At 41.7% G+C, this 23,597-nt stretch overlaps 3 protein-coding genes across 6 annotated transcripts; 1 reads left to right on the forward strand and 2 right to left on the reverse strand.

The window, feature by feature from the left end:
• Positions 1–2,555: 2,555 nt before the first annotated feature.
• Positions 2,556–12,666, reverse strand: LOC143330923 (OX-2 membrane glycoprotein). 3 transcript variants are annotated; one of them, XM_076747694.1, is made up of 7 exons: positions 12,478–12,666; positions 11,789–11,854; positions 11,366–11,686; positions 9,808–10,137; positions 6,696–6,980; positions 5,877–5,978; positions 2,556–4,450 (listed from the first exon to the last, which is right to left on the reverse strand). In XM_076747694.1, exons 2-7 carry the CDS (start codon positions 11,844–11,846, stop codon positions 4,443–4,445), a joined length of 1,104 nt encoding a protein of 367 aa, XP_076603809.1. In that variant the 5' UTR covers positions 11,847–11,854; positions 12,478–12,666; the 3' UTR covers positions 2,556–4,442. The 3 variants fall into 3 exon arrangements, with proteins under 3 accessions (XP_076603809.1, XP_076603810.1, XP_076603812.1); XM_076747695.1 differs by having other exon boundaries at positions 11,789–11,945; XM_076747697.1 differs by having other exon boundaries at positions 11,789–11,960.
• Positions 12,667–13,266: 600 nt separating this feature from the next.
• Positions 13,267–19,457, forward strand: LOC143330941 (Golgi pH regulator). The gene is made up of 14 exons (XM_076747724.1): positions 13,267–13,507; positions 14,844–14,903; positions 15,079–15,182; positions 15,262–15,368; positions 15,493–15,594; positions 15,735–15,855; positions 15,978–16,058; positions 16,147–16,256; positions 16,353–16,441; positions 17,768–17,860; positions 17,940–18,035; positions 18,322–18,411; positions 18,502–18,567; positions 18,648–19,457. The coding sequence occupies exons 1-14, from the start codon at positions 13,466–13,468 to the stop codon at positions 18,852–18,854; spliced, it is 1,368 nt and encodes a 455-aa protein (XP_076603839.1). The 5' UTR covers positions 13,267–13,465; the 3' UTR covers positions 18,855–19,457.
• On the reverse strand, positions 19,444–23,319 carry pdzk1 (PDZ domain containing 1). Of its 2 annotated transcripts, none has more exons than XM_076747723.1 (7): positions 23,101–23,319; positions 22,215–22,428; positions 21,667–21,995; positions 21,361–21,561; positions 20,966–21,190; positions 20,566–20,889; positions 19,444–19,925 (listed from the first exon to the last, which is right to left on the reverse strand). In XM_076747723.1, the coding sequence occupies exons 1-7, from the start codon at positions 23,305–23,307 to the stop codon at positions 19,881–19,883; spliced, it is 1,545 nt and encodes a 514-aa protein (XP_076603838.1). In that variant the 5' UTR covers positions 23,308–23,319; the 3' UTR covers positions 19,444–19,880. The 2 variants fall into 2 exon arrangements, with proteins under 2 accessions (XP_076603838.1, XP_076603837.1); XM_076747722.1 differs by having other exon boundaries at positions 21,361–21,557; positions 21,648–21,995; positions 23,101–23,213.
• Between the last annotated feature and the right edge of the window lie 278 nt (positions 23,320–23,597).

Here is a 23,597-nt window from a genome sequence, read left to right on the forward strand (position 1 = left end):
TTTGCTAAAGACAATGATATGTCACAGTAGACCATAGGTTTGTGGTCCCCAACCCTTTTGGTTTGTGACGCTTTCAAACAAACCAGTATCTACATGTGACACAAGAAAAGGCCTCAGTGCAGATGTGAGTTGTGACCTGCTCCACTAAAAAGTGATTTTCCCTCTCAGATTGTTGAATTTGAAGGATTTTAAGAGGCAGAAAGAGGTGAAAAAAGCAACATAAATAAATATTTTTCTTTTCTATACATTTAATTATCTTGGGACCCTGTGGATGGTGCCGATCCTTATGTTGGGAACCACAGAGATGACTACATCTAATTAAGTGGAGGAACTGTACTCAATTAAACCAAAGCAAATGTACAATTCAATTTTGAGAAATTAAAAGCATATTCAATATGTGCTAATATGTCCAATGCATGTTTGCCTGATCAAAAATAAATTACTTGACAGTTTCTTTATTCATATAAAAACTGTCCACTAGCCAGGCTTGGATAGTCTCCAGCAGTAATGAAAAACAGCTGAAGAGAGTTTGACATTATGAAGCCATATCCTTCCATAATTTCCCATTATTAGTGGTGAAATGCTGCTGATGTTACTGGGAAACATTTCCATTTTGAGTAACTAATTACTAAAGGGCCAATAAACCAGAGATACTGCATATTTTTTCTAATGTTTCAACTTTTAAGACTCATTTCTTAACGTTAGAAGTGTGTTGCTCTCAAGTCAAATAAATACTTGTGTCGACATCAGACTGGTTTTCCTGAATTTGTTCTTTAATTGTTCTGCATGAATAATCTCGTTCTTCAATCAGAAAAGCTCCCTTGTGGCCCTGCTCACCTTATTTTGCCCCTAAGAAAACAAATCAGCCATCGCTGCTCCTCATGCTGAGTACACACTGACTAACATGCTGATACTTCACTTTACTTTTTATGATGTCCAGTGGAGCAAATCCTGTTTATCCTGACACTCTGGTCCATGTACAGATGCTCACAAAAGGTCCTTTCACTGAGAAATGGCATGTGGAAAATGTCAAGAAATGCTCCTGAATAATGTGACCTGGCTGTCACATTTCTCACAGTCTTCTCACTGGAATGCATACGCAGAAGAGGAAGGTGGAAAGTTCAAATCTCCATTTTTTTACATGTGTCCTGCACATTATGAACTTCTTTTCTGGCTCTGAGTGGTCATTTTTCATCTCAAAAAACGGTGTCTGGTAGTTACAGTCTTTCTGGTCTTTCTCTCTAACACACACACATACACAGACACACAGACACGCACACACGTCAGTAATTGTGTTTTTTCTGTGGAGAACAAAGCCCTGGTTTATGCAGCGGAGAGCTGGAGAGCGTGGAGGCTTGTGCGAGGGCAGTGTTTGACACAGGCCTGATTAGATCGAGCCTGACATCAGCGTGTGGACTCTGCAGCGCTGCGACTTAAAAATCATCTGACAGTGTGTAGAGGAGTGATGAATGCTTGTGGTCCTACTCTGAAATCTCCCTTAAAACTACAGACACTGCATCAGGAGGTTTGTTAAACAATAGCAGACGTGGATGTGATGGTCAAACGTAAAAACCTGAAAGGCATTTTTAATGAACAGTGAGAGGGAAATTATATTTAACTGTTTTAATTTTGCATACCTAACTACGGTGAAATGAAATAACATAGATAGCTTTAACATATTTAAGGTAATTTGATCCAGACAACAGACAAATGAGCAGGCAGGGATCAAACTCTCTGACTGTGGAATGTAACATGTAACGCACACGCAGACACACACTTTCTCACAACACACACAAACAGACTTTGAAAGACACACAAATATGAGACAGCTATGAGTGTGTGGCCTGAGTCTCCAGCTCTGCAGCTTAAAACCCTTCTGACATGGTGCACAGCAGCGCTAAATGCATGTGGTTGTGCTCCAAAATGTGCTAATCTGTATAAATTCAGATGTCTGAGAGATTATTACACACACGCAGTGATCAGGAGGGATTTATGATGATGTTTCTTAAATGCAAGAAATCTGAGACATCTTTTTTGAATGACCTCTGACGGGAAATTAACATGTTTTATTTTCAATAATGAGGGACATTATATTGGTAGCTGATAGGATTCCTGTTTCAGCTACACATCCTTTGACCAAACTGCCTGATATTAATTCCAAGTGTGATGTTATATCCACTGTATATACATAATGTGCATACACATATATATAAATGTGTGTATAAGTGCTGAGTTCAATGCACAAATATATATGTAACAGCACTGATAAATACTGTATGTTATCCCAGAGTTTATGAATACAGCAGAACAGAACTGTCTGTGTTTGAATGCCTGTGCACAGCATGTGGGTGCTTTCTCTGCTCTGTGAGGTCCACCATTACCCGTCTGGCTTGGGATGAAAAAGGACACAAAAAATGAACATCTGGATGCCAGGTTTGGCACACCACAAAGGAATTTCATGTTTTTTTTTGTCTGAGAGGTACAAAGCTGAGCTGAAGAAGCCGAAATAGTAGCACTGAAAGATTTTAAATCGATAGAGATTCAGAAACTTGTCATTACTATTTTTTATTTTTCTGTTTGTTGCCTTTATTGAATCAACCTTACATAGTTGGTCATAATGCATCATTCCATATTCTTCTTCTTCTTTCACAGGACTACAGTTGCTCTGTTCTGGGCTGGATACAACGCTGCATTTGCATTCATTTAAGACACATTACAGAGTTACTTAATGAAAGCTCTGAGCTCATAATCAGTCTTCTATGCATACAGTGGAACTATGCAGAGGAATGCTGCCTATTATAACTCTTTTTAATGGTGAGGAACATGATTTCCAGATTGAAGCACTACGCTTCAAGCTTGACAACCTGTGTCTCATTCTGTTGATAACTAATTCAAATCATATGCTTCGATATGGAAGACTATTTCAGCACGAATCCTGACTTTTTCAATGCCCCTGGACACATACAAACATGATATATGCCAAAACCCTCATTACCTTTTATTTAAGGCACTTAGGTGGCACTTTGATCCAGAGCAATGTACAAATGAGCAGTCACAGATTTAGGTTTTTTTTTTTTTTTCAAGAACACTCAAAGGCCTTTATGACAATTAAACCAAGACCAAACCACAGCCCAAACTGAACACACATCTCCACACACGAGCTCACCTGACTCTGCCATGTAGACAGGCAGCAAGACACACATTCCTTTCAGGGGAACCAAAAAGGTTTCAGCGTTGCTTCCTAAGGGAACTGACTCAAGCTATCTGATCATGGAATTTAACCTATATGCACACCACATATATACACACACACACACACACACACACACACACACACACACACTCTCTCTCTCTCTCTCTCTCTCTCTCTCTCACACACACACACACACACACACACACACACACACACACACACACACACACACAATCAGGCTTTAAAACATGTAGAAAAGTTTGCAATAGATATTACACAAACAAGGTGTAAGTATGCAGCCCTCTTAGCTGAATTAATGAAGAGCATCCCTGACCCCACCCAGCTCCTTACTTCCTTATTTAAAAGATAAAGCTGATGATAATCTATATTTTTCCCATTGTCAAACAATCCCACATAAACAACAGGGCATGAATATAGATTTTCATGGTTCAAAAGGCTGAAAAATTTCCTAAATCAGCTGGGCATCGTAGGTTTTAACATATGTTACCCAAGCAGGAGTTTGTTGGGGACTATTTTCAGCAGCGGATTAATACACCTTTGGTGTGCTTGTGTATATTTATGGAAGCAGAGGGTGTATATGGGACTGACTTAAAATAAACTACAGGCCATTAATGTGTGCTTAATAGTTTCTGGACAACACTGGTGCAGAGAGAAATAAGATGTGTCAGGCTTTATCTACACACACAACAGTTGAATCCATTCATTGCACCTTCGTCTTTTCATGGGATTGGTTGAGTAAGAAAAATATAACATCTCCAGATTTATCCTCTACCCAGTAAAATAGAGGGACAAACAGAGGAGAGTATTTCTAAGACATGTAATGTGCTGTAACACCAAAATCACTGTACTTTGATTTGCCATACAGTGACTCTGCTGTGTGTGTGGCCATCGTCTGAATCAATTACAGAGCCAGTGAAAAAAAAAAAAAAAAAAAAAAAAAAGATCCTCTCAACATCTCCTTGTTCACTTCCTGTGAGGACAGCCTGGAGATTATATAAGAGTCAGGTGCAGAGGCAGAGGAGCAGAGATGAATGTCGTTGTACCGTCGGCGCTCATACATAGGATTGTATTTGACATCCTACAGAGGTGTGTCAGAACATCTTCCCTTTGTACCAAGATGATGATGATGATGATGATGATGATGATGATAATGATGATGATGATGATGATGATGATGCAGGGAAACAATTCTGCCTCTTCTTTTCAGCGTCTGGTCTCATCTGAGAGATTAATCAGCTGAAAAAAAATGCGTCAAGAGAGAGAATGACACACAATGGAAGAAAGCGTCATAACGTTTTGAAAAAGCTAAAAGTTTTCTTGTAATAGTAAAGTTATTTCAATTCTGACTTGATGCAGCTATGACAGCATGAGAAGGGTCCAACTGCAGACCTCAGCTGTAGATGGAGAGCGAATGGGAAAGTAGGGTCCCAGGTGTGAGGTGCACCTCTTCCTTCAGGGCCTACTGCTGCAGGTAACTGAACTTATATTGTTCATTACTGTAAATTCTGTGTTAAAAAAAACAAAACCAAAAAACCAAAAAAACAGCTGTGTGTAAAAGAAAGTCTCACATAGAGCAATATGTTCAAGTAATACTGGGCAGATATAACTGTATCTTTGGTCTTATTATTAGGATATTTCTAAGAACATCTGCATGTTAACATTGAAGCAGGAAAGAATGCTGAGCTTGTTTTTTACCAGATGAAAACACGATGTGAACAGTAAGTCTTGAGCAGAGAAACGTGAGCGTTTCCAGATCTGGTTAAATAAATACATTGAAATAAGGACAGCTTAAGGAGGTGAAATGCCTCTGGACCCTGTTCTCTTCCCACTGGCAGACCACAGACCTGGGGTTTGCAGCTGGATCCTCTTGGGCAATGGAGACATTTATTGTAATTCTCTCTTTCCTCGCTGTCTCTCATTGAAAGGGCAGATGTGCGAATAAAGTGCAGACAGAGTGCAGGTAGCGAAAATGTTTTTTGTGTTCTCTCAACAAAAGTGTTCAATAAATCGTATGAAAAACATCATGTAAAATATATAAATAAATACGCTGGGAAAATAAATTATTAAAGCCCATTAGTGAAAGGTTATTTTTATTTCTCATTGTCCTTTTTTCTATTAGTGAAATTCATCTTATTCTATTAATAGATTTTTATAATTTGGTTTACACCGTTTCTGCCTCCTTTCAAAAAGCTTTATTTCACACCACTTTTCTTGACAGTGGAATTGTCACCAGTCACCGTCCCCTCACCTGCAGCCAAACACATGCCCCCTGTCTCTTCTGGCAAGCTCGGCTGCTACCAGATTTAGCCAGAATTCATCCAATCACCTTCACCTCATGGGCGGAAGTAGCGAGCAAAATGATAGCAGCAGGTATTTGTTTGGATATCAGTCGGCAGGCACATTTACAAAAGAAGGCTGAGGTGCAGTTCATTACATTTCTCTCTTGTTCTCCTCCTTCTTGTCTATGAATGTAGGTGAGGGAGGTGTGGGTGGAAGCCAACAATAAAGACTCTGTAACTGCTGTTTCACCGATTTCAACATAGATTCTCCACATTTTAGAGATGGGGAATTCTCTCCCCACGCTGCCTCTGCACAGGATGTGTAGACATTATACAAACCTTGCCATTGACGAACATGAAAATATGCATTCTGCCATACTCACCCTCTTTGCGCAAGAAACACTTCCAGAGGCAGAAGCAGAGGGACATGACCAACAGGGCTGCCACTGTAGTGACTGAGATCAGGATGGTGAGCGCCGTCCCAACTATGACGGAGAAGGACAGACATGTTTAAAAAGAATGAACGACAGCGTGCAAATCCTGCCCCTCGCAGACGCCAGATCAAATGTCAAGAGAAGCAAAGTGTATGTTGTTATTTGTGCCTGTGTGTTATACAGTGCGGCCTGTGCTCGCCTGGACACTGCTTCGCTTTTATGGACCATCACTGATTGGATGTTGCTTCATAGTGTTACAGTCTGATTTCTCTGATGCGTGCACTCCTGACCCACGAAATCAATGTCAGCTGGAGATTATCAGCAAACGATAATCACACAGTATGAGCACATTTACAAACTGACTGTCATTAACTGCATTATGACTAATACAGATGTTTGTTGTAGTTAAACAGTAAATCTAATTTAACATGTTGATCTAACAGACAGCTTCAGCCATGACATGACCATCACAAAGCAGAACAAGAAATACAGACGTAAACATCACTCATGTGATTGCAGGCTGAATCTACTCTCACACTGGACACACTGAATCATGACAGGCATTTTTTGATCCAGCAACCAGAAAAGTCTCGTCTCTGCTGATCTCTGCTGCTTTCCTTAGTATTCTCTGTGCTAGACTGGCCTGCTAATAGGTTTCTTTTTACAAAAACATGTTAAGTAATGAGGACATTGCACATTTTGGAGCATGCCAGGAATAATAAAGACACAATACTATCAAAATACAGAAATACATAATTCAATACTAACTTTTCGTGTTCATGGATACAGCAATTGGTGACTCGAGCCCTTTGTGGTGCACCAAGCATTTGACGGACACGTCTTTCAGCAGCCCCGACTGGACAGTCAGCGTGCTGATGACCAGGGTGGTCCCGTCGCCCTGTGGGAGCTGAGTCGTCACAGGGGGGCCCATGGTGCGGTTATCCCTCTCCACGTTCCACACGATCTCTGCTGGGGGGCGCGACACTGAGGTGCAGTTGGCTTCGATCACACCTGGAGAGGTAGTCTTATAGCTGACCTGAGGTTTGGGCAGCACTGGGAGAAATAAACAGAAAAAGCTATGAACCAGCTTCACAAGGCACTGGAGCTCATTTACTTACAAACCTGGGACAGGTTCAGTGAAATGCACTGTGCATATTAATTCAGTCTGTCTTCTTCTCTTGTTCTCTTGTGCTGTGTGTCAAATAAGAGTATGCAGGAAACATTATCCCATATGGACAGTATGCTGTGGCAGGACGGACATATGCAGCATTATCATTTTAATCCAAAAATTCAGATCGTAGCTCAGTTTGATTTTGCGTATTTTCAAAGCATCTTGGGGTAAACTGCGCAGACGGTACCTGGGAATAACCTTGGAGCCTTTGGATCAACTGTGGCATGTGAATTCCTGCACACTTAAGATCCATAAGTAAATCTCTGGCTGTTTTCAATTCCCTGTTCTCGGGGCTGAGCGAGGAATGTAATACACTGGAACCAAGAACATTTTTGTTGGCGAGAATACGTTCAGCCACAGATATTTGGCCGTCATAGTTTGAGCGTCTTCTTGGAGTTTTAGGTGGTGAGCTTCACCCACTATCGGTCTGGATTGTATCAGATTTCGGGGTGCGTCAAACCATGACAGGAAAAAAATGTTTTGTAATAATCCAAACCATAATAAGTATCTCCATAGCATCCCCATCGCTTTATGCCAGATTTATAATCCTGTGTACGACTGTGATGTCATATGAAGGGCATATAAATGTGACGGTGTTAAACATCTTTACACAATTCAATGTTATTGTTAAATGAATGTTAATGTGAATGTTAGCCTTAAACAGACAATGGTTTTCAAATACACACAAAAAAAGCATTTTTGTGGCATTTCTACATGAGTATTATCGTTACTTTACGGTTGAGAGGAATGCTCTTTTGATTTGATTGTTATCTTCCTGTTTATATGTACTTCAAGTTACATTTTGAATGCAGGACTTTTAGTTGGAACGGAGTATTTTCACACTGTTGCATTGCCTGTTTATACTTTAACCAGCAGCAAGTGATTGTTTTGACCACTTGGGGCAGAAAAAAAAAACAGCGCTAATATGGTGAAGTTGTTAGCGAACAGTTGCTCATCTACACATCCAGCAGACACAGAGCAACATTATCACTTGGAGACGTGTTTGTGTCCACATGATGAGCACAAATCTAATGTTTGCTCTCCGTTAGCTCTTTGGTGGAGCCAAGTCCTGAGGGAAACATCAGTCTCCTTAGTTGAACAATTTTTGGGACGACTTCTGACTTTTTTTTTTTTTTTTGTTATCATGTTGTGAGATCCAGTGAATTTATGTGCTTTAGCTATCACTGCTTGTGACAGTGGGAGTGAAGGAGGGGGCATCACATCATGCAGAGTGGGATGGGGGGGGGGACTGGTGGCAGCAATAAACAGCAAGAAAAAAAAACATGAATGCTAATTGTGTCTCACTGCTCGAAACACCTACTGTACTGTACAGTTCGATTTCAAACAAAAGCACATCTGTTCGTTGAGATAAGTGTGAGAGAAAGGGAACGGGAGAAAAGTGGGAAAGCAAATGAGCAAAAGGAGAGAGGGACAAAGCACAGAGGGAATCACTGTCTGCTGCAAACACTGACACAGTCATGCATCAGGACCTCACTCCCTGCCTCCATCATTCTTTCGAACGCTCCATTCTTTACATGGACACACTGTTCTGTGTTTGTGTGTTCACAAATTAGCCAGCAGCTCAGCCTTGATGTATCATGAAAACATTCAGGAGCCACAGTCAGGAAGAACAGCTCAACATTCCTGTCTCAATCCCAGGGGTACCTGATCCAGTCTTTCCAGCTCCCACATTTACTGTAGGACATGTTCACTCACAACTGCAGAAATGTGCATTTGTTCAACTCAAAAAATGAAACTGTCACAACAACAGTCGAATAGGCAACAAATACTGTACATTTATCTGGCTGACTGACTTTTTGCCATTTCTGCAGCCCGGCTGCGGGTCAGCCTGCTGGTTCAAGGCTTTGTGGAATAACAAACAAATGTCAATTTGATGGATTGCCATGAAATTTGGTCCAGACATGTATGGTCTCCAAACAGCCTGAGCTGTATTTTGACAGTAAGGGATGAGTTTGGTTTTTTTTTCTCCTTCAGGAACCGATATTAGGCTTCAGTAGTCTGAGTTGGCCAAAACAGGTGGGTGTCTTCCAAAGACCTTTTTTGGTACAAAATTCCCTCTTTGTGTTTCCACAGACTGTTTCCTTGCTGATCCATGGCAGGGGGACATGTCCTGGTAGTCACATGCATAAAACAAGAGAAAACACCAGCAGTAAACCTACATGTGACTGCTTGGAGGACTTGATTCGGCTAGCTCAGACGCCAAAGACACATATTACCTTCAACTGAAATCAGAAGTAGTTTGAAATTTGGGGAATTTTTGTGTGATTTTATCACTTTAGTGCAGAGCCAGGAGAGCTGTTTCCTTCTGTTTTCAGTCTTTATGCTGAGATAAACTAAGATAACTACTGCTGGTTTTAGTCTCGTATATACTGTACAGACGTGAGACTAGTATGTCCTTTTACTCTATGCCAGAAAGTGAAAAAGGGCATTTGCCAAAATGTCAAACTAGTCTTTTAAGAAAGCATTTTTGTGCAGAACAAGTACAACGAATTTTGGAGTTTTGCTTGCAATGATCCCTTCACAGCCAGTATGAACAGGAGGACTACAGTGACTAATAAATATCGTACAGTAACCTCCTCTTCCCAGGTGGCGCTCACATTTTCCTCATCCATTTTGTTTGTGTGTGGGCCACACTACAATGTCACGTACAACACAGCAATACTGGCTGGTTGGGTAAAAGATGTTTACCATAGGTGGAGAGGCACACCGTGGAGCTCTTCTGCCCATCAGGATGTGTGGTATACAGGCAGGTGTAGCAGCCCTCGTCCTGGATGGCGACAGGCTGGATGGTGAGCTGGCTGTCGGACAGGGAGGCACTCAGCCAGACTCTCCCCTGGTACGGTGGCTCTATCATGGGGTCACTCCGCTTCGCAAAGGAGGCCACCTCTGTGGCCTGTCCTTCTGCAGAAGTGTGTCTCCATGTGATCTGCTGCACCTTCTCAGGCAAACCGTAGGAGCACGACAGGGAGGCCTTCTTGCCACTCACTGCTGTCTTGTTGCTGTCGACGGTGACTTGTGCTGGGAGGAAAAAGAGCCCACCATCCAGTGAAAGAACAACAAGTAAAAAAGATAAGAAAAAGAAAAGGGAGGGAGAGAGGGGGAAAACAGAACAATACTAATATTCAGAAATATGAGGCACCCAAACAGAAACCAGTCACTGGAATCTGCAACAGCTGTTTCTGGTTAGAAAAGTAAGCCCTCCCTTCTCCCACTGCTCCACAGCTCTTTATTAACATGACTGGCTGAGCCTCAACAGGCTCATCAACTTGTGTTCAGAGGTTACGGACGCCTGTATTCACATATTTTCAGTAAATCCCCACAGCAGATTAATATTCAAGTTGTAGGGTGGAGTAGCTGTCCCTGGAGTCTACTGGAGAAATGGTTTTGTTTAATCCTGATGGGTGGGTGCAAAGGGCAGGCATCCAACATCAGTTATGCCACATTTACCACATATTGTTTAAACCATAATTCTGAGCAGAAGAGCGGGATATCAAGTTAAAAGAACCAGAGAGGCGTCAAATGCACCACCGCCGGCAGCTATCAAAATAAAATCAAAACTTAACAGTAATACAACAGATTCAGCTAATTTAAAGTTGGTTTCTATCCAGGTTAACTGAACCGCTACTGATGCATAAACCAACACGAGATCGTGATTTTTGCCATTTAACTGGTGTGGCTACCCTAACTCTTCTCCCATTCTGCCGACATTGTGCTAATGCAACATCGAGCAATGGTCTGAAGTGGAGGCTTCTGCCACCTGGTCCATTCATAACTGTGTCACAACTGCAGAGTCATTTCCTGGATGAAAAACACATTTTTCATGTTAATCTCTCTCAGGGTTCAACGTAGGTCAGAGACCCACATCTTTGTTGTTTTTGCTTTATTGCTTTATTTCTAGCTCTCTCGCAGGCCAGCATGTCATTAAATGGACATGGCGCCTCCTATGTCCAGATAAATGTGTTCTTACTGGTGTTTTTTACATCGCAAATCACATTATAAGGCTGTAGAGTGGATATGAATGTAGTATATCTTTAGAGTTTCTGCCTTTGTTGGAGGGAAATGAGGGATCACTATCCATTAAAACGGAATATATGTGTGCATCACACTGAATGAAGCTGAACTACACCCTCCAGAGTGATGCTATGGACGCTCAGGGTTGGAGATATTGTACTCTTGTCTAAATTGTTAAAAACTGACCGCCTTTGCTCATGAAATCAAAGCCGCTGTCCTTTATGGCCTTACTCACAGGTAACAGTGAGGCAGGTCTGTCCCTGCTTCGAACCAGATGGGTGCATGTCAAAGATGCAGGTGTAGCAGCCTTCGTCACGGAAGCCCACCCTGCGGATGGTGATAGCCGAGGTGTCCTTTGGGGAGGAGGCGAGCTCCACATGCTGCTGTCCACTCACGCTGTCTTTTTGGCCGGGCTGGTAGGTCAGCAGGGTCTGGTTCTGGACATCCAGCCAACGTACCTGCCTCAGAGACTCACCTCGCTCTCTTGAAACACTGCAAGTCAGCGTGAAGGGCTTCTGCACTGGAGCTTCCAGACGCTCTGGTGCTGTTACCCTTCCTGAAACATCCAGCCAATGAAAAAATATAAAAATATATAATTTGGTGTGACATGAGTTCTTGATTTGAATTTTTCCATCTCTTTTCAGCATGGCACACTCACCCTGCAGTCTTGCCACCATCAGTAGGAGTAAACACACCTGCAGACCTTTCCTTATCATCTTCTTCACTGCACATTTAACAGGGAGGAGGAAGAGCGGTACCGAGATGTGGAAAATTTTCAAGTTATCGTAGTCAGCCCAACACGAGCTCCAGCTCTCCTATAATTTACACAGCTGCAGATTTAACAGTGACACAGTCGTAAAGGTAATTTATCTTGACTCCCTGAGCCAAATCAGCTCCTGTGGCCATTAGATGCTGTCCAACACCTTTAAACTATTCAGTGGGATACAATGCAAGATTATTTCCTCCAGTGCTACTGTGTAACATCCACTGTGTAAAGATTTCCAGGTCCAATAGAAGTTTTCAGTAGGTTTCAAAGTTATCAGAACTCATCAAAACAACTGAACAGATTTTTTCTGCCACATCACTGACTAAACATTACACATTCAATTCAGATCTAATACAACTACTTACAATGAACTTCATAAATAAACGCAAACATATTAAAGCCAACATACCAAAGATTGACAGCAATCATACATGTAACAGTTTTGGATTAAAGGAAATAATGTTAATCAAAATCTGTAGTTGATCAAGAGAGCAGAATTTGAATTTGTCACATATCTTCTATTTCCTCTTTTCTATTTCTATGTTACATAAATTACACATCCTCGAGACTGAGACACTCACCTCTACTTGTCCTAATGCAAAAGGTTAAAGACAACAGCTGAACGTGTTCTACCTCTGCAACATCTTGCCTGTCCTTATGCCCCAGCAGTCCTTTGAAACATCACTCCAGAACAAGCGAGAAACTATTTTTACTCATCCGAGTGTTTTCTATTCCGTGCAGCACCAGCACAATGAACACCAGCCGGCGGCAGCGCCAAACTCCACTTGACTGCATGTGGATGAGGTCTGGAGCGCAGGCGAAGCCGCAGCACAGAGCTGGACTCACAGCGCCCTCTAGTGTCACTGACTGTTTCTGCTCCTTTAAAAGTTTGCGGTTGTTCTGTGGATGCAGCCTTCTCAACCTTGTCCTGTTAGATTATTTGCAAATGTTAGAAACACACTATTCTTCTTCTTCTTCTTCTTCTTCTTCTTCTTCTTCTTATTATTATTATTATTATTATTATTATTTGTGGTAGTATTAGTAGCACTAGTAGCAGTAGCAGTAGCAGTACAAGTAGTAGTAGTAGTAGTAGTAGTAGTAGTAGTAGTAGTAGTAGTAGTACTGTTCTTGGTGGGGGGTAAGTGGCAGGAACAGAAATAGCAGGCCCTCTGCAGGTCAACATGGAAACTACAACGGCTCCGTAAAAATCGTTGCAGCGTTAACGTAACCAAGTTCGTGATTTATTCTGATTTATAAAAGATGTAACGTTTTACAGTACTACCTAATCTATAAATACGGCGATTTACTTTTATGTGTTTTTGTGAGACGTGACATCATTCTTCGGCGACGGAAGTGTGTTTGTCGGACTCATTTGGTGACGTACCTACATGGGAAACCGTTGAAACTTGACAGCTGAACAACTACTGCGCCTAAAATGAGCTCGTTAGCAACATAACATTTCAAGGCTGATTGTTTCTCCATATCAGCATGAATTGAAACTGTCCTCCACCCTGCTCCATCTGTACAATCAGCTTTTTGCGGACTAAAGGCTGTTTTACAGACACCATCATGTCGTTTCTGGTGGACTCAGTCATCATGTTCACCTCGCAGGTAGCTAACGATGAGTTGGTGAAGCCGACAACTTCTAACGTGTGTTTCTTTCACTGAACAGAGCATGTTGTGAGCTATTGTTACTGTAAATATTATCTGCGCAGTTCATTGACTATCGTGACCTTCAGTTTTCCCGTTCTTTTACGTCCTGTAGAAGTTTTAATACGTCTTCTGTCTGAGCTGAAGACGCATTGAAACATGTCGCCTCTTCTATAGTTGATTAGTCCCATTTGTCAATGTAGAGGTCTTTTTTTTCCTCAAAATCCCTTCACACAGTCGCACAACAGCTGTCTAAACGTGGATTAAACTGAATAACTTGACACAAAATGTATTCATTTAGAAATCTGTAAGTTGTTTTTTTACTCAAACTCAACCAGCAGAAACTCTGCGTGTTTACAGTTCTTTCAGCACGTTTACATAAAGTTTTAGCAATGATTTAGATTACACCTGAAACAACAATTTTATAAATAAATACAATTCAAAAAGAGCCAACCAGACTGATTCCTCCTGTGTGATGTGGATGAGAACTGGGCTGATAGCTCCCCTGAACATGTATGTACTGTATATAAACAGGTTTAATGGAATAACTTAAATTTTATCTTTTCGCATTTTGGAAATAAACTAGAAAAAAAACTTCAATGTTTCTGGTGGATTTCTGATAAATTCCCACCAGGTGACATATTCCATACAGTAAACAGGAAACATTCTTGATTTGTGATGTTGAATCATGCAAAAAATGTTCAAAACGATGGTGATAAATGTTGTAACGCGACCTGTTGTCTGTGTTTTTAGGTCATTGAGTTCTGAATGGAAGATTCTTGTTATGCTTGGTAGAGATATCGTTTTCTGAATAATAGAATGAGTCAATGCTTGGATATGGATTCAAAGTGCTTTGGTTACATTAGATGTGGGATTAACTGTTGTGCTGAGCAGCAAGTTGGTAAAGAGAAGTGTGTGTGTGTGTGTGTGTGTGTGTGTGTGAGTGTGTGTGTGTGTGTGTGTGTGTGTGTGTGTGTGAGTGAGAGAGAGAGAAGGGTTTTGAAAAACAGATGTCAGCATTGAAGAAATGAATGAAACCAACAGGCCTTTTTCACACCAAACACTTGAAGTTTCCGCAGTAGGAAAAGCACTGGTGCTTGTTAATAATATTAATGATGTGTTCAAGTGTCTCAGTAAAACATGACAGTGTGACAGTGAGCCAGCATGAACAATACTACGACCCTAAAACTGACTGTAAGAATGTCTTCTATTAAAAGTAGTAACAACTGTGAATCTTCATTAATAGACTTGAGGCGTCTCTTCTTCCTCCACATAATTCTCATTTAATCCAACACAGGTGCTGTTCTTTGGATTTGGCTGGCTGTTCTTTATGCGGCAGCTGTTCAAAGATTATGAGGTACGGCGTTATTGCAAAGCTTTTAATTATGAATGACCGCTCGGGTGGATGTGTTGACTGCTGGCCCAGACATAATAATGCTTCCAATTCCTGGTCATCATAAATAATGCTGTAGCCCTGCATCGGTCGCTGAAAGTCACCTGTGCTAACAGTCTGTTTTTGTGTTTGTCGACAGGTGCGACAGTATATTGTTCAGGTGGTTTTCTCTGTCACATTTGCTTTTTCATGTACCATGTTTGAGCTCATCATCTTTGAGATTCTGGGTGCCTTAAGCAGCAGGTAAGTACATTTTCTGTCGACTATACTTCTTGTTACTTATTGCAGATGAAGAGTTTTAACCGTCATGTCTTTGCCACAGTTCCAGGTATTTCCACTGGAAGCTGAATCTCTACGTGATATTACTGGTTCTGATCTTCGTGGTGCCTTTCTACATCGGTTACTTTGTTGTCAGCAACATACGCCTGTGTAAGTGTGACTGATCAGCTGAGTCCTGAAAATAAAACACTCTTAACTTCAGACTGATGATGCTGTTTGATGGATGTTATTTCACACATGGTGTCACAGAAAGCTGTTTGCTTTGTGTCTGTAGTGCAAAGACAGAAGCTTCTGTTCGCTTGTATGGTGTGGTTTACCTTCATGTATTTCTTCTGGAAGTTGGGAGACCCATTCCCCATCCTGAGTCCAAAACATGGTAAGCGTGCATCCTAATCCTCTTTGGGCACCTTTTTGCCTCGTTTATGACTAAGAGGCCTGTTCTTTATCTGCAAAGAGGTGTTGAAAGGCAACAGAAACAGTGATGAAGCCGTTTTCAGTCTGTTGTCTTTTGTTCAGGCATCCTGTCCATTGAGCAGCTGATCAGTCGTGTTGGTGTGATTGGAGTCACTCTCATGGCTCTCTTGTCTGGATTTGGTGCGGTCAACTGTCCGTACACGTACATGTCCTATTTCCTCAGGTGAGAGCAGCAGTCATGTCACACAGAGTCTGCCTCAGAAAGTTCTTCCTTGAATCGCGTCCTTGTTTGCATGACATGTGCCTCCATTGCTGTGATGCCTCCTGCTTTGTTATTGCTGACAGAAATGTGACAGACAGCGACATTCTTGCTCTGGAGAGACGGCTGCTCCAGACCATGGACATGATTGTCAGCAAGAAGAAACGGTGAGAAACAAAAAGGATTCATTTCGTTTCTGACCAAATCAATTAGGCAAATTATTGTGCCACTACAATTTGTTCTGTGTGTGTGTAGAATCGCCATGACGCGGAGGCAGATGTATCAGCGTGGGGAAGACCAGAACAAACAGACGGGATTCTGGGGAATGATCAAGAGTGTGACCTCCACACAAACAGGCAGCGAAAGTATCCTTTATACTCGTACTGAATGTGATTTTTAGCTGTTTCTGGATGAATGTGCAGTATTTGTAGTGGATGTCAGCCTTGACTTCTTCCTTCCAGACCTCTCTCTGATCCAGCAGGAAGTCGATGCTCTAGAGGAGCTGAGTCGACAACTCTTTCTTGAGACTGTGGACCTGCAAGCCACCAAGGTAACGCTTGCATGCACGTACACACATGGATGGACAAACACATGATCCACTTAACTATGGAGACAGAGACTATGAAAAGACTGAGTGAATTAAAAAGAAGCATGCAGACGATAATCTTGAGTTAATTAATTTATGCATGGGGACGAGTAAACATTCCTATCTTCCAATGTGGACAGCTTAGTTTATTTAAAAGAAACGAGTCATTGGCAGCACTAATCTTCTGGCTTGTTACGTGTAGCCTATTCTAACTGTCCCATTTAGCTTCACTTTCCAAATCCAACAGAAAGCAGGTTGCTCGTAGTGATTATCACCTGAATCTGCAGCTGCCCCGGGTTTATGGTGCTCTTTAGTGAGTTTCAGCTCATTGCCCAGTTTCCTCTTTTGGTTCACTCTTACTGCTCTCATGGTATCGTTTTAGGCCGGATCAGGCAGCTGTTTTCAGAAAAGTTTTAAAACCCACAGTACACTGCCTGCTCAGCAGCAAATGGCAGACAGAGACAGTCAGCAACTTGCCGGTGAACATAGTGGACACACGTTTCCCTCAGGAGTTGGTGGAGACCAAAGCAGAGCTAACAGAGTGTGAGTGGTTGACTTTATCTAGGGGACACAACCTGTTTCTGCTGCAGGTTTAAGTGTACATAAACAGTTGTATGTGTCTTAATTTGCTCAGGTGATAGCTCTGACTATTTTCTGGCTCTTTGAAGGCTCAGCTGAAGTATAATCTTCTTTCTTTGACTGTCAGAGACTGTCTGTTCCTCCTGATTACCAGTCAACAAAGGCATATCTGCCAAACAAATGCTCACTTGCTGAACGTTATCAGTTTGGAGCTTTACCACCTGTTAACCTGGGTATAGGTGTAGATGCCTGTTTGTGTTAAATGGTAATGTCAGTAATTTTGATTAATGCTGATTCAACCACACCAAACCCACCTAAACAGATCTCTAATCTGATACTTAGACTGTAATTTCAATCAGGTTTATTGACAGTAATACTGCACCGTGTGCAGTATTACCTCATATAACCTGATAAAAGCTAATAAAGCAGTGTTGATAGTGTTTATTTTTGATAACATGCTGTCTTGCTGTTGCTCTTGGTCAATCACATGGTTTATACAGATCAGATAAAAATGTCCTTTCTCAGCCACCCATGTCATTTAGGTCAATGTTTTCACTCAAATCAGTGCCTGATTACAGTTTCTGACACCTGGATCATTAGGCCCACAGACTGCCATGACAGACACACACTGTGCTCATTTTGATTTTCCTCTTTTGCCTATGTACAGTAAATGATTTGTTTATTATTTACCACCATCATTCCTTATTTTAGGAGCGAATCGAGTACTCTAAGACATTCCAGGGGAAATACTTCAACTTCCTCGGCTACTTCTTTTCCATCTACTGTGTTTGGAAAATCTTCATGGTGAGCACATTCACAGTTTTACTCTGGCATTGTGTCTTTCCCTCACACTCATTAAAAGTAGCTCTTCTTTCTGTCATAGGCCACAATAAACATTGTGTTTGATCGGGTTGGAAAGACGGATCCGGTGACGAGGGGCATTGAAATTACAGTGAACTACCTCGGCATCCAGTTCGATGTAAGATACACGCGCCCCTGCTTACACACACACCTGCAGACATGGTCACATGTCACAGTGCATGGCCTCCTGTAAAGATAATTCCCGGCCCATCATCATGCTGCTTTCTCAGCAGTGAGCCTGGTCATGATTGCTTTTAATCTTGAGTTCTCATAGCTCACACGCACAGGGGATGGCACTACGTTTTAAATTAGAATAACTGATGAATGCAGACTGGAAGTTGTGATCCTCTGTCCATCCTCTGTTCATTGCTGTGCTCTTCGTATTCTTTTGTTCTCTTTCTCAGGTAAAGTTTTGGTCCCAACACATCTCTTTCATCTTGGTGGGAATAATCATCGTTACATCCATTCGTGGCTTGCTCATCACTCTCACTAAGGTGAAACTGCCACATGATACATGTTGAAATGGTCATAGATGAGTGATTTTTTTTGCCTGTTTAACCAAAGATTGAATCCTCCATTTTTAGTTCTTCTATGCAATATCAAGCAGCAAGTCCTCCAATGTCATCGTGCTTGTCCTCGCTCAGATCATGGTGAGTGTGTTGCTTCAGAGTTGTTTTATAACAGCCTATAAACAACAGATAAAGTAATGCTTTGTCTCTGTGTGTCTCAGGGGATGTATTTTGTGTCATCTGTATTGCTGATGCGTATGAGCATGCCGCTGGAGTATCGCTCCATTGTGACAGAAGTTCTGGGAGAGCTGCAGTTCAACTTCTACCACCGTTGGTTCGACGTCATCTTCCTCGTCAGCGCCCTTTCCAGCATCCTCTTCCTGTATCTTGCCCACAAGCAGGCACCAGAGAAACACATGGCCCTCTGATTTTCTACATCTCGTCCCACCTGGATGTGACTCCTGAGGTCTGGGGTGACTTTGAATCAGGAACTTAAGGACATCCAGAAGGACATTTTTCTTTTTTTTTTATATGGGACATTATTATATGGACTGCCTGTTCCTGAATCAGGAATGGCTAATTGTTGGATGCAAATGATGGGGAACTATTGAAAGTGGACTCTACATACATTACATAACAAACAGTGCTATTAGGAATTTAGGTTTACTCGCAAATGCAAACACTCTGTCCTCTGTGCTCTTAAATTTTTGTTATTTTAGCCAAAAACGATCCTTACTGTCTTCTGTCTGAACACACTGGAGCTGTACTGTTCACAAGTAAATGGACTACATGAAGGAAAGATCACGCTGTCACTCATGATCTCCGTCCTGAAGCGGCTATTAATGTCAACAAAATATGTCATTTAATTGGGAACAAAAACAAATACCCATAAAGGAAGCTTAATTCACATAATATGTGTTCATTTATTTGTGTTCATGGAAAATGTCATTCATTTATTTTATTTTAGAAGTGGGAACAACAAAGTTTAATTGTTAGAACATTAAATAAAGGCAGCAGTCTTTTCATAGCATAACATGCAAGTCCACAGTATTTATTGGCAACATTCATAGTGTTAGCTTAAGTTGTCGGCTGTAGTTATCGTGGTAACATTGGTTATCTCAGGTTTGGGAAAGACATTACTCCGATCATTGCACAGGCTCATTTATGAGTAGATGTACGCTTTGCATCAAAGGAAGACAAACATTCAGGAACGTGTTTTGTTCTCAGCCCTTTTATACATGAAACTATTGCTCTATTATTGCGATATTTACAGTGAATTTCAAGTCTTTACTGTCCTTCTGTTTTTTTTTTTTTCCCCTTCCTTCCTCTTTGTCTCCCGTAATATTAATTGGATGTGTGAAGCCCTTAGATCTGATTTAAAAAATTTTTTTTTTTTAAAAATCAACATTAGATTGACATAGGCCAAATCAGGAAACGGTCCTTTCGGCGGCTTCTTAGAGTCTCTCATCGACACTGTCTTCAGATGAAGAGGATGAGGTCTAGAAGAGAGGGAAAATAAAATCAAAATTATTTTAGACATTGAACAGTTTTTCTACGTCAGCATTTAGTTGAAAAGATAAACAGGGAATGACATGATACATGCAATGAGTCCGGCCCTTGTTAAAGATGCGGCAAGTACATGGCCACAACCGTGCTCGTGGTTCTGTGAGACTGCACAGCAGCACTTAAAGCTAAATGCTAGGAAATACTGAGATACTGATGTTTTTCAGATGTAATGTTCACCGTGTTCACCGCTGTAGTTAGTGTTTGTTTGCAGACACAAAGTGCAGCCAAAAGTGCTCGATATCAAAAGATGACATGTAACACATGAATTGTGTGTCTGAAAAATACCATATTAGTGTCTGAAAGTTCAGAGGAAATATAGCTTATAAAAAATGGGTCCAATATTTATTTTACTGACTGTGGGGCGAAAAAATTGCTCATAATCTGTTTCACTTCTACTATTGGAGTGGTAGTCTCAGAAAGGGGCAGGTCAGTGGTGACACCCATGTGATGCAGATACAGGAAATGACTGTTTAAGTGCATTGCCTCCTTTCTGAACCGTCTCAGGTACAGCTAGGGCTGATGGGAATGTCGCTAGCTTTGGTCATAAACCAAAGTACCGAACAATCCACTCACCCTTTCTCTTGCTGGTTCAGTGGGGGTCTCAGGTCTGGCCTCTTTCTCATGTTTCTTCTCCATGCTGGTCTCTGGAGTCTCTGCAGAGTGGACCTGGACATATGACGTTTCCTTGAGGAGCATGCATGTGATGGCCACACCTTTAGCTTTGAGCTTGTCATAGACGCTCTTTTTAGCCACGAGCAACTCCAGAGAGCTGCCACTGCTGTGGATCATCTCCACCACCTCGCCATGGCTTCTCTGCTCCACATTTACACCGTTCACCTCCACCAAAATGTCGCCATTCTCCAGACCCGCTCTGTCAGCCGTTCCACCGCTTACCACCTGAAACAAAGTGTGTCTTACCGCCTTGATTTGAAATGGTAATGATTAAATGGCAGACATTGCTAGTAATTCTTACCTCGCTGATGTACTGTCCACACACCCCCTGGATGCAGTTTAGGTGAAAGCCGAAGTCCGCTGAGGTCTTCTTCATCTTACACAGTTTAGGCTTGAGATCCTCTTCCTTCTCCTTAACAGGTGTGGACGGTCGGACAGGAACAGGAAAACTGATGGCCTCTGTGTAACTGGGTGGTGAGTTGGAATCCTTCATATCATCATAGAAAAGCATAGGAGACACTTTCCCCTGTGAAGGACACAACAAGACAGTGGCAGTGGTATAGTGTGTAGGGTATACCCACTTATTTTTCAGTCAGCATTGCTTATATGAACGTCTTCAATGGTGCAGTTACAGGCATACATTAAGTGATACCCATTTCTCCATCCACCCTACTGGACAGTGGCACCATGACTCACCTGTGTATACATTTGGTCCGTGTCTTTGTCCACCACTAGGAAACAGCATGTGTTGCCACTCAGCCTGATCCTGTCCACCACCTGCTCATGGCTGTAGCTGTCCACCACCTTGCCATCAACAGCCACCAGTCTGTCCATTTCCTTCATACCTGCTTTTTCTGCTGGGCTGCCTCTGTCTATATCCTTGATGATGTGGCCTGCAGTTAATGAGCACATTGTCAAAACACAGACTCCTCTCAGCAGTTTAATCCGCATTGAAACACCAGATATTTGTAATATTAACATACTGATTATGGACTTGTCTGTTTGCTTGGCCTCCTCCCTGAGCATGAAGCCATAGCCATCAGATCCTTTGATCATGTTGATGATACGTGGCTTGTGTGGGAGGTACTTGGTCGTGGCTAACCATGCGCCGATCTTCATATGCTTGTTCTTGTAGTGCTTGTCTGTTTCCTCATCAGCCAACAGGAACATCAGGCTGCTGCCAGCCTGTCTAATCTTTTCCACTACTTCATCGTGTGTGGAGTCATCCACGTTCTCCCCGTTGATCTCCAGCAGACGGTCCTTGGTGTTGACCCCACTCCTGTGGGCCACCTCTCCTGGGATCACGTCTGTCATGAACAAACCCTCCTGACCTAAAGAGAATAAAGAATATAATAATAATAATAATAATAATAATAATATTTCAATGCTTCAGTTCAGAAAATCTAAGTTTATAAATCTCAGCATCAGATTTTCTTTTTTTAATCATCCACATTGACAAATTAAACAGGTTTATTTGTAAGTTGCTATTTTTTGCTTTTTAGAGGTTATCTTTCTAGATTGCGATTCCTTAAGCCTCCTGCTCAGCTCACCTTTGACTGAGCGAAGGGAAAACCCATAGGTTGGGCTGGACTTCACCAGGTAGCAGAGTTTGGGTTTTGGGCCATGGTTGGCCACACCGTTGGCAACTGGTGTGCTCTGAGGACCGGAGAGCTTTGCTCCCTGTGCTTTGGCTTGTTTGTAGGAAACTTCGTCCAGGATCTGGAACGTCACTGAAGCTCCACTGTTTCTCACCATGTCCACCACCTGTGCCGAGGGAACACATCGTACATAGCAGAGGGTTTTAAGACAGATGCCTTAACACAGCATAATGCCATCGGGCTATAGAGCCCCAAAACTCACAAAATGTAATATATTTTGACTTGTCTGATAATGTTATAACACAATACACCAGTACATAATACTATAAGTTGAATGATTAAAATAATGTAAGAAAGAAAAAGCTTTACAATATGTTGGTAAAACTCTAATTTCTGATTAGATGATGAATACATTTAAACTTAAATCAATTTGCCTTAATATTCTTGCAACAGAATCTAAAAGATTTTAGCAACGGCAAGCCAAGTCAGCCAGCTATCCCTACTCATTCATGGAAGCCATGCTTCAATCTTCATAACATCATCTTCTAACATAACATCGTCTAAGTTGTGTTGGTTAGCTTACTTTATTGGCTGCTAAAATGGGTGCCTTGTATCATTATCACATGTTGTATTAAAGGAACGGTGAAGAGCTTTATATTTCTCCATAAAGTCCATTTAATCCATTATTTAACTGACTGTTATTTCTGGATGTATTCAGTTACATTTCCACCTTGTTTGATAACCTTTGACTACAGTGCATTTAGTTTTTTCTGGGGTTCCACTTCAGTCCAGGAGCTAGCATTGATTTAATTAAAGCACTGCAGTATTTCCACATCACCTCAGAATGGGGCAGCCCATCAACAAACTTTCCATTGACCCGCAGGATGCGATCTCCATCTTTCATGCCAGCCAGTTCAGCTGGACCTCCCATTTCCAGGCAACGGATCAGGTGACCCTCCTCACCATGCTCCACCCTCAAGTAGAAGCCAAATGTCTGACCAGGCTTCTTGGTTAGAGAAATCAGCTTCATCTTGTACCCGGCCATGTCCTACAGTGGAGAGGAGGCTTAAAAACATTAACACAAATTATATCTTGAAACGACCTTAATGAAATGTGGTTCTAGGGTGTTTTTAATTGAAGTGAACACAGTCTCCAAATATGACCACATTAGTTCATATCAACTGGTAAATTAATGTAACGATACAGAAAATCCTTTCATATATGATGCAGACTATAGACATCTTTATGCTTTGAGGCTGTGATATACAAAGATAAAACAGACGCAGTTTGTTCATGGAACCTGTTAGAAAAGGAGTTGCTGCAGTTATAGGATTT

The sequence above is a fragment of the Chaetodon auriga genome, chromosome 13 (genome assembly GCF_051107435.1).
Source record: "Chaetodon auriga isolate fChaAug3 chromosome 13, fChaAug3.hap1, whole genome shotgun sequence".
NCBI lineage: Eukaryota > Metazoa > Chordata > Actinopteri > Chaetodontiformes > Chaetodontidae > Chaetodon > Chaetodon auriga.